Source organism: Pezoporus occidentalis, unplaced genomic scaffold, assembly GCF_034315485.1.
Source record: "Pezoporus occidentalis ecotype Australia unplaced genomic scaffold, CSIRO_AGI_Poc_V1 ctg15, whole genome shotgun sequence".
Classification (NCBI taxonomy): domain Eukaryota; kingdom Metazoa; phylum Chordata; class Aves; order Psittaciformes; family Psittacidae; genus Pezoporus; species Pezoporus occidentalis.
In genome coordinates this window covers 7793118-7810919 of record NW_026913316.1, presented here as the reverse complement: position 1 = coordinate 7810919, position 17802 = coordinate 7793118, and the positions used below count along the sequence as shown (strand labels likewise).

Here is a 17802-nt window from a genome sequence, read left to right as displayed (position 1 = left end):
AAAACACACTTTCCGTTTGACTTCAGGTTCTGAAATCTGCAGATGAATATCACATACCCATTAACACCGTTCTTGCAGAGTCTTTGGAGGGTCCTATGCCCAGAACCAAGGAAGTGTTTTGCTTCTGAAGTTTCATCCTTTCTTGGGAAAACAGTGATTCCCCTGTTCAAAGCAACTGCTTTGGGTACATGTAATCTAGATTCTGTCCATGGCTGTATTTCAGCTTTCCTACAACTTCCTTAAGCAAGTTAATGCCTCAGTTTCTCTATCTATTAAGTGGGATTCATAACATTTCCTAAAGATAGTAAAAGTCGAGATTTTAAATCATTATGGAGCATAAGGAGCTTGGATAATAGTCTAGAGGCTATGGCACAAAATCTAAAAATAAGCCTGCCAGCTGTTGGCTGATAATCAATAATCTGGTCACCTCCAGATGAGTGAGCCTGCTCTGCCTACACGCTCATTACTTCATACATTCCCAAGGGTTTTGGTAGGCCTGAAACAGCATCCTTCCTCATGCACAGCTCCTGCTGAAGTATGCAGATTTCATGACCCTGTTCTGGTGCCAACCTAGCTATCTGCCTGTAGCTGCCCTTCGCTCGAGGCTTACTCTGCCCTGTCCATACATTCTCTCTTTGCTGTCAGCTTGCAAGGTGCTGCCCTTGATGCAGCTGATATTGCCAGGAGTTTTAGTAGTGATGTCCTGCCTACCCACGTGTTGAATGGTTTGCCATATTCTGGCTGCCTGAAGTTGCCCTGTACACCTGCTCTAAATGCATTCTCCAAATGGATTGTGCTGCTCCATTTCATGCTGCATTTTTATTTTAATGTTTCCAGGAGAAATATGTTTAAATAATCATCATAAAGGAGATATTTTCTCCCTACCCAGCTCTGAAACCCTAATGGTGGAAAAATCTAGCTTATTTGCTTTAAAAGCAATATTGTACAAAAGAAAAAAGAGCATCTGGATGTTTCTTAATATCAGTATTACAGAAAAATACCCATGGTTTTTAAGTTCAAATGATTCCACTGAGACTTTTAAGGTGCCAGACAAGAAAACTGGGAATATAATTGTGAAAATATATAAACCTAAATTAAATAAACTTCACCTACTTAGTACAGTGAGGATAAACATATGCAACATTCGGTATTTGTTACTTTTTTCTTAAATTGCCTTGCTTTATAGCATGCTACCAGCCATAACACTCAATAAAACCAAGCAGTGCAAGTTACAAATGCATTAATCACCTATAGCATGTAGCAGGAAATCAAATCAAATAAAAAAGAATGATGGTGATAATTCACCCTCAACATGCATTCTAGCTCCCAATGTTAATGCAACATCATGTGGCGCAAATATAAATCTGTATGGTGGGTGTTTCTTGAGGACTGAAGGAGGGGTACATGATGCAAGTAGCAGAATGACGTGCACACACAAAAAGTATTGCTCTGCACACCAATAAATTATATGACAGCAAACCAACCATGCAAACACTAATTATACATTCCTTTATACAAATTGTCTGTGGTCTCTTTTAAGTCCTTTACTACTTGTGCTACAATTTTAAGAGTTTTTGTTGGTATTAAAAATAACCAACACACCCTCCCTGCCTTCAATTCAAGACCTTTTCAGTTTGTCCCATTCAGCCTTTGCTTGCTGGAAGGTTATTATAATCTTGGCATTCATCTGTTGCATTTCTTTCAGAGAATCCACATAAGCAAAATCTGTTGGCAGGAATATTATTGGTCTAGTATTCAGTAACTTCTAATATACAAGGAACATAATGCTAAAATTAAGACCCTCTGTATGCTCTATTTTCCAATTATTCCATTCTAATAGCAACAGACAATGGTAATATAAATCATAGCCCCAGTTAACAGTGTGTTCGTTGCTTGAATAGACTAGAAGATACCCAAATCTATGCAAAAAACAGAGGAAATTTAAAAAGACAGCATGAAACAATACAAGATGACCCTTTACTTTGGCATCTCAGAGGTTATATTGGACTCATGCATCTAAAAGCACTGCTAGCCCAAAAGAAACTGTGATAAAATCACTGCTCTTTCCCCTGCCCTCCTTTTCACTTACCTTCTGAAGGCTGAGGGGTCCCACAGGGGGTGGAAGGGGTCTTCAGCTCTTCCTGGGACTCTATGGATGCTGGGCTGATGCACTTGGGTACAGGTGACGATGGGGCAGGTGAGGATGGGGCTGAAGGAGATCTCAGGTTCAAGGACAGCTCACTTCTGCCTCGGCTTATGCTCCGACTCTTCAGTTCCTTCTCATACTCCTCTGCTGCCAACCTCTCCAAGTATTTGTATCTGAAAGTTAAATTCCAGAGGGTTTCCGTAAAGAAAAAGAAGTCTGTGGCTGATGCTTGTTTATGGATGAAACACCTGCAGAGAATGAGCTGACTTCCTGAGACAAGGGGTACAGCACTAAACTCCCTGCCTGCTCTATCTGCCAAAGAATGCACACCAAAGCAGAGACTATTTCCCTGAAAAATGTTGAATTGCTCATGACAAAACAAAAGCAAAACCCAGCAGAGTTAAAGAGCCTTTAGATATAGTATTGTGTCTGCACAGTCCTTCTCCTTTTGGAAGCATTTGCCAGTCCTCCTTTTCACCCTCCTCCTTCACCCTCCTCCTCCTCCTCCTCCCAGCCCTCCCTTTCCCAAAACAAAACGGGAGGGAATAAAATCCAAAAGAAGGAAGAAAAAAAAAAAAACCCAAAAACCAAAAAAGGGCAAAAGAAAAAAAAACCTCCAAAGCCAGAGCCCCTTAATACCGATGCAAATAGACAAAGTCTGAGACTTGCTGCAAGGAGAGGGAAACAGTTCAGTGCAGCAGACAAAAACAGATCTCCCTGAAAATAATACCAATAATAAATGTTTGGATTGACTATCTAAAGTCTCTGAACCTGCTTCTATTTGCTCTGAGAGCAATGCACTGGAATTCACTTTGTTCTCTCCAGAGTCTACAATGGAAAGTTTTCTTTTTTTTTTTTTTTTTATTCTAAAAAATTTCTCTGCCGGACTCAGACATCCAATAGCTTGTACCTGACGTCACATGTAGTTTATTCATCAAAGTCACTTTAAAAGAACAAAGATACATCTGTTTTGCATTTTAGGCAGGCAGAACTCACTAACTGTTTATTAAGACCAGCTACCAATCATATTCTTCATAGTGTGCTTTATACATTTCGACCAAAATAACTTCGAAATATGTGCCTCTTCCAGATGTCTGCTAATTTTATCCACCATTATTTGCTAAAGAATAAATTCATGACTACAGCTGGATCGGGCTTTAGACTGTTTGTGTTACCCACAAGTGAACTGTTAAACAGGTTAATCAAGGCTACTGCTTATGTCCCCAAAACACTGTGGTCATCCTCCTATAACCCACCATTGTAAACACTTTGTAACAGGGAACACCACTCCTCCCCCCTTCTGCCTCATTGACAGCCCAGATTAGTGTACGAGGGTGCATTAAAAGCAGGCAGGGAGAAGTCAGCCACATGTGGTAGCAAACATGCTTAGTGCATATGGCAGCCACACACACATGCATGCTTGCAAACATCCATACAGAGCGTAGAAACGTGTCTTTGAAGAGCACTCCTTGTGTTTTCAGAGGCAATTTGCTTTATTGCAAACAGCAATAATGAAGAACAAACTCATTTTCTTTTATTCCTCCAGAGGTATGCACAGGCTTTGAACAAATTCGGCAAGGAAAAGAACCCCTACAGACTCTGGATGAAAATATAACAAGCCACATACTTGTATGGTTATAAAATAGGAACTGTTTACAGTTCTAACATGAAGCCAATTCTCGAGAATGATTTCTTGCCTTTTCAGTAGAGGAGAACGCCTTTCACTGGCATCAGCTTAGTGTTACAGTTCATGAAGCCAGTCTTTCTTTTAACATTGGTCACTTAAGTATTGTGCCTTCCCCCCCCGCCCCAGGTAGAGCAGATGGGACTTCAGACTCATAAAGAGACATTCAAATCAATCACTTAGCTCCAACAGGTACAGACCAGCTGGCTGCCGCTGAGGAAGGTTTTCCAGTTTGCCAACAGAAATCTGGACGGATCCTTCCATAACAGGGGGAGCTACAATGTTTTATAGTCCTCAGCTCTTTTTAATCTGCTTTAACATTTTAGCTTCTGTAGCTGTATGCTGTACAGCCAACCAGTAAAGCAGAAGTCTATCATCAAGATGTGCCTTCTCAAAATATATCTGTTCATTATAGTGAACGAAAAAAGGGAACCAGAACAGCAACTCTCATAGCAGCACATCAGCAACACTAGTTATCAAATGGACAGACTAATAAGCAAACATAGCAGTGTAGCCAAGAAATAAAAACAATTGAAGAATCATTTATTAACATTTCACACTTGATAAATGACATTTATTTAGGTTACTTTTTGTTTCTGCCTGATTTCTCTAACAATGAATGAATGCCAGCATCAAATACACAAGGTCTCATGAAGAGCAAAACCTGAAGGAGTTGAAAGGATGAGCTACCATCCCACTGCTGTACTGTGGATGTAGTTCCTCCACTACAGGATTGACACATTGCCTGTGTATATACTGCCATGATCCTTTAAATCTTAGAAATCTGTCAACATCATCACAGCTACGCTGATTCTTCTCTAGAAAAGCTGGAAGTCTGTGGGCTATCCATTTGGTATACCTCATGAACACAGCATTCCACTTATCATCTTCAAGTAGATGAAGATATCATTGTGAGATCTCCAGGTCTCTGAGGAATACCCTGAAGGTGATTCATAGTGTTTATTTACAGACAAAGTCACAGGGCCTAGAGCATCTGAGCTGCGAATCACACTATGGAGAGCTTGGGAGCTCACCTTTCTTGAGCTTATTTTTAAATTACCAAAGGAAAACACCCAACCAAGCGAAGTAAAAATGGCCTCAAATCCTTGAATGCCAAGAACATGTGGAAAGAATGCTGCTGAGTTACACTCAGACCCTTTGAAACTGCAAGAATCTTTCTCCCTCATATCACGACCACTCCAGAGCCACCAGGAAAGTGGATTCCTCTATTCTGGAGCTCCAGGGTGATGCAATAGCACACAGAATGCTCCTATGTGCTCAATAGCATCTCCTTCCACTTTTACAAACTGATTCACAGGAAATGTGCAATCCAGATTTTAACTAGGTTTTTAGGACTTTGGCTGTAGCGTTTTTTTTTATAGTCCATACATTCTCTTAAGTCAACATGCAACTTGCTATAAGAAATGAAATTTCACTTGTGCAAAGGTGTGTGTTAAAAAGATAGTTGCAGAAGGCCAATGTAATGGACGATACGTGCAAGACTTCTGCAACTTGAAGAAGGTTTCTCCAATATATATGTGCTGTCAAAGCAAATGTGTCTTTCCGCTTTCTGAGGAAGAACTGAAATTCAAAAGAACCCTAAGGATAAAGACATGTTCCTACTGACCAGTGAAATTGCTTCGGATTGCACAGCAGTGATGTCTTGCTGGTGAACACCTCCTCAAAAGTACTCCAGTTTACTTGGCATGTTCCCTTGTAACTGGAAAGTGCTGGAGAGCTTGCTTCTCATTTGTTTCAAATGATGCTGACAAGCATGTTTGCTGTAAAAGCTTTTACTCTGCTATGATCTGAGTATGATGCTTACATGCTCGGACGCGTTTCATTTCAGAAAATGTTCTAAACTGTTTGTAATTGTTTTGGCTGGAAGGACAAAGGAAAGCCCATCCACTTATTGTCAAGAGATTTCAAAGTCATTTTCTAATATTAGCTACTTCAGCCACAACATATCAGACTTCAGTGGACAGAAACCAACTGCCTCCTGTATGAGGATTTTTTAGGAAAAAAAAAAAAAGGAAGAAAAAAATCCCAAACAAAAAAAACCCAAAACAAATAAACCACCAACAAACCAACAAAAAAAGCCTCCCCAAAAAACACAAACTGAAAAATCACCCAAACCCAAAACGTAGCAACACAATGATTTCTGAGATGGCTGCTCTCATACTTTGATAATGCAATTCCAGTTCTTTGTAATCCAAAAGTATCTCCAGAGAAAAATCTCTAGAGAACCATAAAAGCAGAACTGAAGCAATCCGGACGATTTTCATCTACTGTTTATTCAGTAACGCGCATACTTTCCAGGTAAAAACAAGAGCTCCCTCCAGGGTGCAATTACTAATGGAGGTAGAGATGAAGCTACTGAAAGGCAAAGGTCTTTTGTCAAGTATTCCTTGAAAAATGTGCTTTCATAAGCACATAGCTTCCAGTCTAGTCCAGAGTTTTTAAACCATTTAATAAAATTTAATAAAAGGAAAAGAATACCCCAAACCCTCAGTCCCTTTAAATACGCTATTTAAATAAAACTAAAACAATACCCCAATGATAAACACTGCTAAGCTTTGCAATTGACTCAGTGATGTTTAGAGAGTTTGGCAAAGAAAAATTGGCCCTGAAAGATAAAAATATGCTGGGAGAGGGTCAAAACCATTTCCATCAGCCTGTGACTGCAGTTTTGCAATGCTTGTGACCCTAATTTCCTTTATCCTCAGCTGCCTTTTCTGACCCTCCAGAAAGCTTGGGATCCACTGGGTGAGAAAGACATGCTTATTCAATTTATAACTATACTAAATTTTGGCCAATTTCTGAGGCAAATGGAGTAAGCTTTTTTTTTCCCACACAAATAGATAAAAGATAGATCGTCAATCATTCTTATGCACTCCAGTCCCACTGCTCTTCATTTATTGCTGTGCTTACAGCTGGACTTAATTTTTCTCTTTAATGAAGAACTTTAATGAAACAACTACTTTCTTACAGAAGTCTTTTGGAATAAAAGCATTCTGTGCATGCAGAGTTAAAAATGCAAATACATGACAGCTCCACAGTAAAGACTACAGAAAGTGCAAACAACCAAAGGGAAGGATGGATGCATTATATACAAACCTCTCTTCTCTTGCTTGTCTTAGTTCTTCTCTTTTGTCTAAATAATCGCGGCTAGAAACAGAATTGCAGTAAATTGCAGAGGAAACCAGCAGAATAAGCTAACAGAAGTATAAGTACAGTAGGAGAAACAGATCAATACAAAGAAGCCGGTCAGAAACAATGAAGACTATTGCTGATAAAAATGATTAGCTTGTTTTTGTAAAATAGGCTGAAAAGTGTGTGCATATACTTATCCATGCATAATTCACAGGTATGTGTACACCAAATATGTAGTTCAGAAGATCTTTACACATCACTATAAATAAAACAAAACACCAAAAGTGAAGAACTTGAAGTACATTTTGAACCCTAGTAATTGAAAGTTACTAGGGTTACTATTACTCCATAATAAAATTAATTAAATACATGATGAGCAGGCATTAGTGGCTATTAAACCAGTCCTCATCTGCTCTATCTAGAATGCCCCAAAACAGTGACCGCAGCACTTGGCAAGCCAGACCAAGGCAGGGAGCACACTGTATCAGCCTCTTTCTAATGTACCTTTCCTCAGTGTGTTTTAGTCACCGTAGCTGGAAACGGGACAGTGGACTGGCATTACAGAGTAGGACAATTCTTTGCTCTTACAAGGTGTATGCAGGATCACTGGACAGGTAACAACCTGTCACGTCTTTATTTTTCACCCTGATTTTCAGATACAAGCATCCCTGCATCTCTGGGAGGAGGTGCCCTTCTCTCAGCTCCTCAAGTAATTCATATATTTGACTTTTGCCAGGTCAACTTTTCAGAAGCCTGAGCCCTGTGATCTCAGGCAGGCCTGTCAAATCCACAAATGTGGATGCAAATTTAACTCAGAGCACAGCAGAATCCCGTGAACATTCAGCCTCCCTCAATATCACAGCAAGATAGTTCTTTACAATGTATTTTTAATATTTTGTTGAATCTGATAGACAAAACTGATGAGATTTTCACCTTATTTGTTAGATTCTTCCAGACTGTAACCTAAGAGTACCAGAAAGATTTTCAGAAGTATTCCATTTATGAATAAAACACTGTTTTTTCTTTTTAGATTCTGTCATCAAAGGAATTACTTTTCATCTACCATACCAATAGATATCAAACATCTGCTTGCAAGTGCTCTTCAAAAGTCCGACAATAAGGAACATATATTACTGTTTCAGGCTACCTCCACATTCTTTAAATCCCTGACCTGGTTATACTTCTATCATATTTTCAGAGTATTCTTTGGAATTACAATAGCTATGGGAATAACTCCAAGGAAAAAAAAAATCTAGGAATTTTTCAGCAGGCATATTTTAACATTACTCTTTCCCTTTGACAGCTTTCACCCTTCCCTACAGCTGAAGAAGAATGCCTGTATTTTAGGGCATACTGCTCTATACATGCAGCAGGTAAAATGGTCCTTTTACTGAGAAGAATGCTCATTATGTAAAGCATTCCTTTTGCTAGTAATAGCTTATAAAGCTTTTTGATACCTCTCCTGAACCCAAGCTCTTTCACAACTGGTGATGCTCTCCTTTAAAGTATCTTCAGTTTGTCCATAATGGTGCCAGAAACTAGAGCAATGTTCTTGAGGCAGAGTTGGAAAGAATGAGATAACAAATGAGTCATGAGGGTAAATCCAGTACTGCTCACGAGTTTTAAGGCTGTGAATTGCAAGTGCTATTTTTAATCAAAAAATACATCTTCAGAGACTGGGTTTCTAGCCAGACTTATGATACGGTACTGTAATCCCAAGAACTCTTGCAAAACTGCCCATGACTGCTGTGGCTTTTCCTCCTCTTGCCAGACGGTTTAATCAACTGTGGGATGCTGTCTGTCTGTGAAGTTTAGTGACTTTAGAGACCTTCTACTCAAATGCAAGTTATAAGTTTGGGTGACCATGTAACTCAAATGTAGAAGATGAAAACACTGAGCATTGAAAAACTGTCATCTTAAATATGCAACACAGTAATGAAATTTAGTTAACCGTTTTCTGACTCGGGAGTAATGGTATGAAGCTGTATATTTAAATTTTTTTTTTTCCTGACTTTAAGGGATCTCTTTTAGTGACACAACAACTACTGTACCCAATCTCCAGTGAAATGTGCAGATCTGTTATTCAAACAGGTCAAGCTGCCAAATGTCCTGGTGGCTTTTTTGGTCTGGAAGTTTCCTTTCTGAAAGATCATCTTGGCTGTCCATGGCACACTGCTGCAGCCTGATGATACCACTTAGAGGGAGATTTTTTGGAAGAGCCTTTAAGACTGAGACCTGATTGTTTGTTTCAGGAGAACATGGGCAGCTGTTGGCTGCCAAAGATCCTATTATGGTGCTCTCCCACCTTCCCTCTGCCTCTCATTTTCTTCTAAACTAGCTATCTTCTGGAGCCAGGAGAGTATCTCCTTCAAGCAGCCAACCAACCAACCACTAGTAAGTTATTCCTTTTTCCAAATTCACTATGACACAGACCATTTCTTACCAAAGAGATGATTACAGTGAAAATAATCCTGCATACTAATAAGGAAGCTCAAATGAAACCCAGTGCCATGTTTTCCATAAATACCAACTCTGAGGCTACAAAACATTTATCCTACCATTCTTTAGATTACTACATTATCTGTTCTATGTTTACTTTCCACCCTGTTTATAAGGAAACAAACTGTTTTCTTAGTGTACACTCTTCAGGCAGTAGGCGAACTACTTCAGGTACAGGCTCCTTATCTATCCTAAGCCCACAGTAGTCTTTGTTAATGGCTGTGAAGGGATTTTCAGGCACGGATTTATCAGGAGGAGCGGGCTTGTCTCTTACTATCCTCAGGCAGCATACCCTGGGATTCCACAGCACACAACGTATTCTCAGATGTGAAAATGGAGAATCCTATATTCAGCTGGGGCCTTCGTCTGGCCACAACTTGAGCAATGATTTTGATAACTGCCTTCCATCAGTTGCTGTTTCCAGGAAGAAAAGATGCATGTTCAGAAAAGTGAGAAAAAGTAGTTTAAAAGCACTACCATACATCCCAAGACAGCAAAACAGTTTTACTTTGCAGAACCCAAAAAGTTGGCTCAGTGTTGTCCCTTCCTCCCTTTTAGATACCTTTCTCCCACTCTTTTGTCTTCAAACCCTGTGCCTCACTGAGATTTACTCTGAGGAGTACCCTAGCTAATAAAACCTGGCGTCTGCAGATACCCACATAGTATAACTGGCAAACACAAAGCTGTCCTCAAAGAAATTGCTGGTTTACTAAATGCTGGTTTATCATAATGTGTTCAGTGTATCAGTTCTTAAAGATACTTAGATCAAGAAAGGTATCTAAAGGGACACACAAACTATTCATCAATTCAATAATTTTCCAATTGGATGTCTCAATGATTTAAAATCCATCACACATTAAAGCAACAGACTGACAGCAAATTTGGTTCCTACTTGAACTTGTTTCTTTCTTCACGTTCTATCCTTTGCAACCTTTCTTCTCTCTCCTTGCGTCGTCTTTCTCTTTCTGCTGCCAAGGACTCCTGGTGCAGCCGAAAAGATGATGTAAGAAGACCACCCAAAGCTGGCCTGTAGAGAAGGAAGATCGGATTTCTCAGTGTCACTTTTATTGATTATACTGCCAAAAAATTAGTAGCAATTATTCAGCACGTAACATAATCCCAACCAACAGAATGACATAGCAATATTTATGTCTGGATGCTTCAAAGCACTGGCTAAGTGTCTTCTTTTGAACTGATTTGAGATACTGTGGTGAGCTTAAGAATGACAGATCGGGTAGGTTTCTTAAATTGCTAAATTTCTGACAAACAAATAAAGTACATGTAAGAATTCTTCAGCCTATTTCAACTGCAATATTGTCTCATTATTTTTTCTTACTGTGTAGTGTAATGCCATTAACTGAAAAGCTAAAAGAAAGGCTAATCTGCTGTCTAGCCTATATTTCTGTGGTTTTTTTTTGCCATTTAGACCCACTCAATTCTGTCCACACCGAACAGAAAGTTTACTGCCACCTGTGTTACAGCTGAGCAAGAATTAGTCTGAAAAGGTAGTTTCTATGCAGTCCTCCGACCATAACTATAAACTGGATGCTCCCTGGTAGACAACTATAATGAAAAAGGCTCAATGTTCCTATCAGCAATGTATATCAGACTTCCAGCTGCTGTTCAGGAGGCTGTTAAGATGCATGAGAGAAGATGAGTAAATGCCCAGTCAAAAAAAAGTGGAACTTTATTTTGGTCAGAAATGGTAGCCTTTATAGTAAAGGCTTCTCAAATACGTAGATTATTTTTTTCTTTGAGATTAAATAGCTTCAAGTAGCAAATACACTTTTAAAAAGCTACATTTTTATTCACTTACAGTTTGGTCTTGACTTTTTACTGCAAGCACTTTGGCTAGGAGAGTGGCTTCTCTCTTTCCCCAAACATGGTGGTATTGTACCACCAAGCTCTCACATGGCAACTAAGTGACCTCAGAGTAAACATGTCTTTCTTTCTGTCTCTTAGACAGGAACAAACTGCATTGTACAGGGTAGCTTTATACAGATGTAAATGTATCCACACTGATTGAATTAGATTGATAAAATCAATCTCATGCAGAGCGGTTTCTGTGCATTGTTGTAACATGAGTTTTGCAATGAAAGGATTAATAAGAGAAATATTGCCTTTTCTGAAAATAAACTAAATCCAGTCTAAAGGAAGGTTCCCAAACCAGCAACACAAACCTGAATAATTTTTTGTTATTTTTAAGAATTCAGACCCTTTCCCTTATTTATTTACATGCCTATGACTGCACAATGTAGTCACTTAGTGTAATGGCACCAGTTCACCAGCGAAAATAAGTGCTGGAGAAGACAAAAACATTAATGCAAACCTGTCTTTCCTGAGTGTCTATGTCTGTGCAAGCAGGAATGCCACAGAACATAGCTATTTCAGCCCCACTGGCAGTAAGGCAGTATGAATATAATTTCAATAATTTCAATAAACTGAATTTCAATATGTCATATCCCACCCGCATAAACATTACATAAGATGGTATAAAACTTGATATTCTGTAAGCCTCCCTTCTGGCACTCCTCCAGAGCTACAGTATCAATGCTGGATCACACTCAAACCCATAAAAATCCATAATAAGTCTCAGCACTAAGAAAAGCAAGAAAAAAAAAATCCTGAAGCCCCGACAGTCAAGTACGTGTGGTGAATATTCCCTTGAACATATTTTACATTTATTTTAACTTTTGACCTTTTAGTGCATGTTGCAAGAGAAAGCTCTTGGCAGAAACAGTAGCACTGCTGTACTTAAGAGTCAAACACTAGCGCTCCATCCCTGTGGTAGCATGAAAATCCGCATCCATAAGGTTGAATATATCATCAGAAATTGCTCTTGGAAGGGGAAAACTAGATAGTGCCTTCACATGAAGACTCTTGAGAATAAACTAGAAGAGATGGCAGAAAGAAGGCCCCTCATACCTGTTCTGTTTATTTAACTTCCTATCCATCCTGACCCATCCTATCCAGCTTACCTGAAGTCTGCAAGCTCCATCTGGAGTCAAAGGAAGTTATGACATAATAAAACCTGAAGGAAAATTAAGGGGAAGGATGGGGTGATGCTGAGAGACCAAAAGAGTGACTTCAATTCTGCACAGCATCTAGCAGGTTGGAAACCTTCAGCTCTGGCTAAGCTTTCTGGAGTTCCACAGTAAATACACATTCTTATCCAAGGGATTACAGGGGAACCACATGGAGATGTGCAGGTCAATCCTGCAGACAGGATTCTAACCTGACCAGTAGTATAATGTCTCCATGTGCCAAACCACCTTGTTTGGAGGTGTGATCTAGCCGTTTGGCTAACATTGCTCACTTGGCTAAAATTTGCAGATGTATGAACAGCAGCCTCACTATCTAAATGAAATTTCCACAGCCACATAGCCAGAAAACAAGCCGATGTCTAAGAAACTGAAATAAATATCCATGCACCATATTAGTTTGCCACCTCTTGGGAACTAATCAAACCAATAATAATTCGGTAAAACTTGGTATTTCCCACTGGTTACTTTATGAAACCATATTTCAGCTGAGTTACAAGCTATAGTGCAGCGGGCACACACATACATGATCCAACTACTTTGACCACAGTTCTGGACTGCCAAATTGTATACAACAGTTTACTGCATGAAATGGTCAGAACTAACATTCAAAGCTGCAAGAAAGTTCTGTTAAAACCAGTCATAATTGAACAGACAGAACTGAATCCTTGTGTGGCACTGACTTCTTAGAACACCAATAGTCAGTCAGGTTTTCAGTCACGTTTAGAAAAGGACAGGCACAGAAACAGAACTTCTATTGCTGAGTTAGTGCTTGCTTAGCGGTTAGACCCTGCCCATGCGACCGGACACATCTCCCCTTGGTGAAGACCTCACCTCACACCAACTGCTGAGACTGCTTTGCGAAACCTCATAAACTCACAGCTTCACTGTTACTATCAGACTCTAACTCAACTGGTATTTGGGTGCATCAATACTCTTTTTAATGTGAACTGCACATGTAAATGAGCAGATTTCAGTATCTAGCAAATTCTATCCTTAATTTTCTACTTGTGTATAAACTAAATCTGGAGGAAACAGTGTCACTTTCAAACCTGTAAAACAGCCAAAATGAAAAGCAAGTGGTAAGAGGTGTTCTTTCAATACTCTAAACAATTTGAAAAGGGATTTGTCTATGTTTGGTTTGCCTTCAAAATCTGATTTTTTGTCTTTTTATTCCCCTGGCAATAATGCTTAAACATTCCTCTTTGCTGAACTCATACTTGAATTGCAAATGGCAGTGGGACTGGCCAAATCAGCTGGTGGGAAGGCCTGACCTGAGCCTTCAGATAATTTTGGTGTTTTGATGCTGTTAAAAGTGACAGTACCTTCAGACCTCAGGAATATTTAAGTCTTATTGCCACAGGCTGCATTTTACAATGGGTAAGCAATGAAAAGGCTAAAAAAAAAAATCTGGCATTGAATCAAAGCTGGTAAGAAATTTTAACAGAAAAGAGTATGCTCAATGAAAACATAATAGAGTTATCATTCACAAGACTGCATTACAGCTAATACATGCCAGCATTTTAATGCTGGTGTCATATGTTACCAGCTGGTAATATCAGCCATTTGTTCAATTCCACAAATACAATCCAGAAGGATGATTACTCTGACTACTATTTTTAGTCTTGCAGAGAACACAAAGCTATTAACAATGGACTGTTAATATAAAAATATTAAAAAAAGCTTTCTTCTGCCTGCTGTTAAAACCAGAAAATGCCAAACAAGCTATGTTATTACACTCATTCCAGAAAGAAAACACATGAGAAGAACATGTCTAATTCTGGAGATTTGTGAATATAGTTCCACACCATGGCATTAGGACCTGGGGGGAAGCCAAAACATTGATTGTAGGCCAAGACATTTCTCAATCAAAATTCAGCTAACCTCATCTAATGCATTTAACACAGCAGTGAATTAGTAATCATTATTAAAAGCACAAGATCAGGGAGACACAAAATATGTTGCACTTTTTTGCAAGTGTTTGTAGCTTTCTGGCAATACACCCGTCACAGACTATATAATGTGATGGAGAATGTGTGACCTGAATTACTCTGATCTTGTAGAAATGGAAGAAAATATATCATCTTACTCAAAGCCACTTTGTTCAGCAAAATTGTAATCATCAAATTCAAACGTTCTTCATCCATGTTAACTCTGAAATACTCTTCTTTTGTTGCTGTGCTTTCCTCGAATTTTTAAAGTTTGCAGGTTGGGCAGAGAAGAGATTCAGAGCAGCCCTGTGGAGAAGGACTTGGGGGTGTTGGTTGATGAGAAAATGAATATGAGCCGGCAGCGTGTGCTCGCAGCTCAGAAAGCCAACCGTATCCTGGGCTGCATCAAAAGGAGTGTGTCCAGCAGGTCGAAGGAGGTGATCCTGCCCCTCTACTCTGCTCTTGTGAGACCTCACCTGGAGTATTGTGTGCACTTCTGGTGTCCTCAACATAAAAAGGACATGGAACTGTTGGAACAAGTCCAGAGGAGGGCCACGAGGATGATCAGGGGACTGGAGCACCTCCTGTATGAAGACAGGCTGAGGAAGTTGGGGCTGTTCAGCCTGGAGAAGAGAAGGCTGCGTGGAAACTTAAACAGGGGAAGTTTAGATTGCATAGAAGGAGGCAATTCTTTCCTGTTAGGGTGGTGAGGCACTGGAATAGGTTGCCAAGGGAGGCTGTGAATGCTCCGTCCCTGGCAGTGTTCAAGACCAGGTTGGACGAAGCCTTGGGTGAGATGGTTTAGTGTGAGGTGTCCCTGCCCATGGCAGGGGGGTTGGAACTAGATGATCTTAAGGTCCCTTCCAACCCTAACTATTCTATGATTCTATGAAATGGATATCTATAGCAAGAATACAAAATACAAATGAATATTTTTAGGAGCTATAAAAAAATTAGCATGACTTATGAGAGGAAATCCCTTTAGGTCATAAGGTTAATATTCAGGATTTTCTTTAATATTGCAAGGGTCAGAACCATTAATAACCTTAATTGCCCATTTTTCCAAAGTGCTCCTGCCCCTTCAGTCATAGGAATGCTACAGAGAAGGAACAACAGTCAGCAGTTCCTACTCAGGCCTTAAGTAACTCTAAATGTCTCTTGGCTTTAACAAAATAAATCCACTTTCAAACTTAGAAAGAGACAAAAGAGGAGGCAAAGTTGCCAAGAGCCATATTGCTTTTCACAGTTAAAGAAACTCTGTGTGTTATGTCTCCCTATGTGACACGGCAAATTCAAAAGCGTGTTGATATAAGATTTTGCAAACAGACTAAACATTACTTGAGGAATCTTTACAAAACTTCTCTCAAAAATAAACACAAAACTGAGAGATAAAACTACTGACTAATGCTTCCTTTGAGAAAGAAACTTGAGAATGACCAAGAGAAGACTGATTAATGTTAGACTTTTAACTGGCCTGAGGGGCTACACAAAATAAAGCTTATAGTGGGGCAGAGCTGTGCAGAGCCAGGGCAATGCCTGAGGACTTCCCACATACACACTCCTCTCACAGCATTATGTGTACAGGTTTCGCGCTGTGTTCCTGTCTTTCTCCAACCCACAGCTTCTCATGCTCATATGAATCACAGTTCACCTGGAAGTGGCTTGCAGAGCCTGCCCATGGAACCAAGGCTAAGGCGTCCCCTGAGCATCAGCACTGCACACTGCATGTTCAGCCAGCAACATGTTGCAATCAGAAACCATAATAAGGTTAAGCTTTCTGTTGAAATATATGCAATCAAGAATACTGTTTGCACAGTAGTTCAACAAGCAGCTAAGCCAGTGTAAGCCAGCACTGCTTCCCAAAAAGTAAATCATCGAGCAATTCCTGAGGTCGCTTCTCTAAAAATCTCAGCAGTAAAGTTGAGGCTTTTGCCCTGGGCCACCATTATCTAAGCTATTCTTCCTCATTATGTCATTCAGAGTAAAAGGTGTGCTTGGCATTCACTACAACTAAAAATGGCCACTGTCTCTGGTATGAGAGCCCAGAGGGACCAGCCAGTGCTGGACACTAAATTCACAGTGACTGGCCATGAGGACCCAGAAGTGGATCTTTGCAGGCCGAACTTTCTGGTGTTTGATTTAATAGCTAGAGTAAGAGAATGGTGACCATGAAATCCTGCTCCCTTGGCACACAGTGCCCTGAGAAGATAGCTTTTCTACCAAGGCTAAGTGCACTACTGTTTGACTATTATGCCCACTGGGAACTCTGTCTCCTGGCAAATGCATTTGAAGAAATATAACTCGGCAAACACCAGCAGGACTTTTTTTTCTGTCAACAGAATGAATTAAAGCTGGTGCTGAATTCATGAGCTCTTACCTTAGAAGTTAGACCCCTTCAGGGTCTCCTCTAACTATGGCCATGACCACCAATGCATACACTTCACCACCGAAAACACACTATGAGGGGGTGTGAAGCTTTGCAAGTAATGAGATTGCTGTCCAGCTACAGACAGCCCCAGGCTGGAGCTTTCAATTTGAGTGACCATCTTATATTCAGAGTCTGAGAAGACAATCTTCAGCTAAACAGAAATAGTCTATGTGTGAGCACAAGCCATGGAAATATGGAAGAGTCTTAAAATACCTTCTTCCCCTAGGCAAAGAAACAACTTGTAGGTACAGAAAAATTCTTCCTCCCTGGTGTGCTGTAGCCATGTCTTGCTCTTCCCCTTTGTTGCCAAAATTTATGAGGCTAAGAAACTGAGATTTTTTATTTCTTCTTTAGGAACTGGGAGAGAGTTAATTAGTGATTTAAGTCATAAAGAGTGTGAGCAGTGTGTTTATGCAGTAAAGCAGTCTTTAGCAGTTGAAAACAGGAGGACTGGGTTATCCTTCTTATGCCTTAGGAACAACTTCCACAAGCAGAGACATATGAGAAAACCAATACCCCTTTTTCTTCTCTCCCAATGAAGAGCTGAACAGAAAGTGCCCTGCAATTTGCCCTACTTCAGCAGGATTCCTAAGGCTGCAATATGCACTTCAGAAACATGCCTCTCCACAGGGGACCCAGACAAATGAGAGAACACAACAGTATTGCAAGAAGTTGGCAAAAGGCTGAAGCTGAATTTAGAAACCAAGGAACAGTCAAGTAAGCCTTTTCTTCTGCTGTACAATCAGAAATATATACATTATGTGGATTTCAAAGAATAAAGTCTAGTTACTTTGCACTCAATTATACTGCTTTTGGATTCCCTACTGATCTGAGCCAAAGAAGGTTTTAAAAGTATGAACATCAAAATGTCAACCACACTGCTTCTTTCCACCTAAGTTCTACCTCTTGTTTACATAAGC

The 17802-nt window shown here is 39.9% G+C and overlaps 1 protein-coding gene across 14 annotated transcripts in view; it reads right to left on the bottom strand.

Annotated features, from left to right (window-relative positions):
- The window catches only part of FHOD3 (formin homology 2 domain containing 3), a 373808-nt gene that overhangs the window by 67383 nt on the left and 288623 nt on the right, over positions 1–17802 (bottom strand). For 12 of the 14 annotated variants that reach the window (XM_062610938.1, XM_062610941.1, XM_062610937.1 and 9 more), the window contains 3 exons: positions 10375–10509; positions 6948–6998; positions 2090–2319 (listed from right to left, as the gene is read on the bottom strand). In XM_062610938.1, the coding sequence (XP_062466922.1) occupies positions 2090–2319; positions 6948–6998; positions 10375–10509 (416 nt within the window). The remainder of the gene's footprint in view (positions 1–2089; positions 2320–6947; positions 6999–10374; positions 10510–17802) is intronic. The other 2 variants (XM_062610948.1, XM_062610949.1) reach the window with 1 other exon arrangement.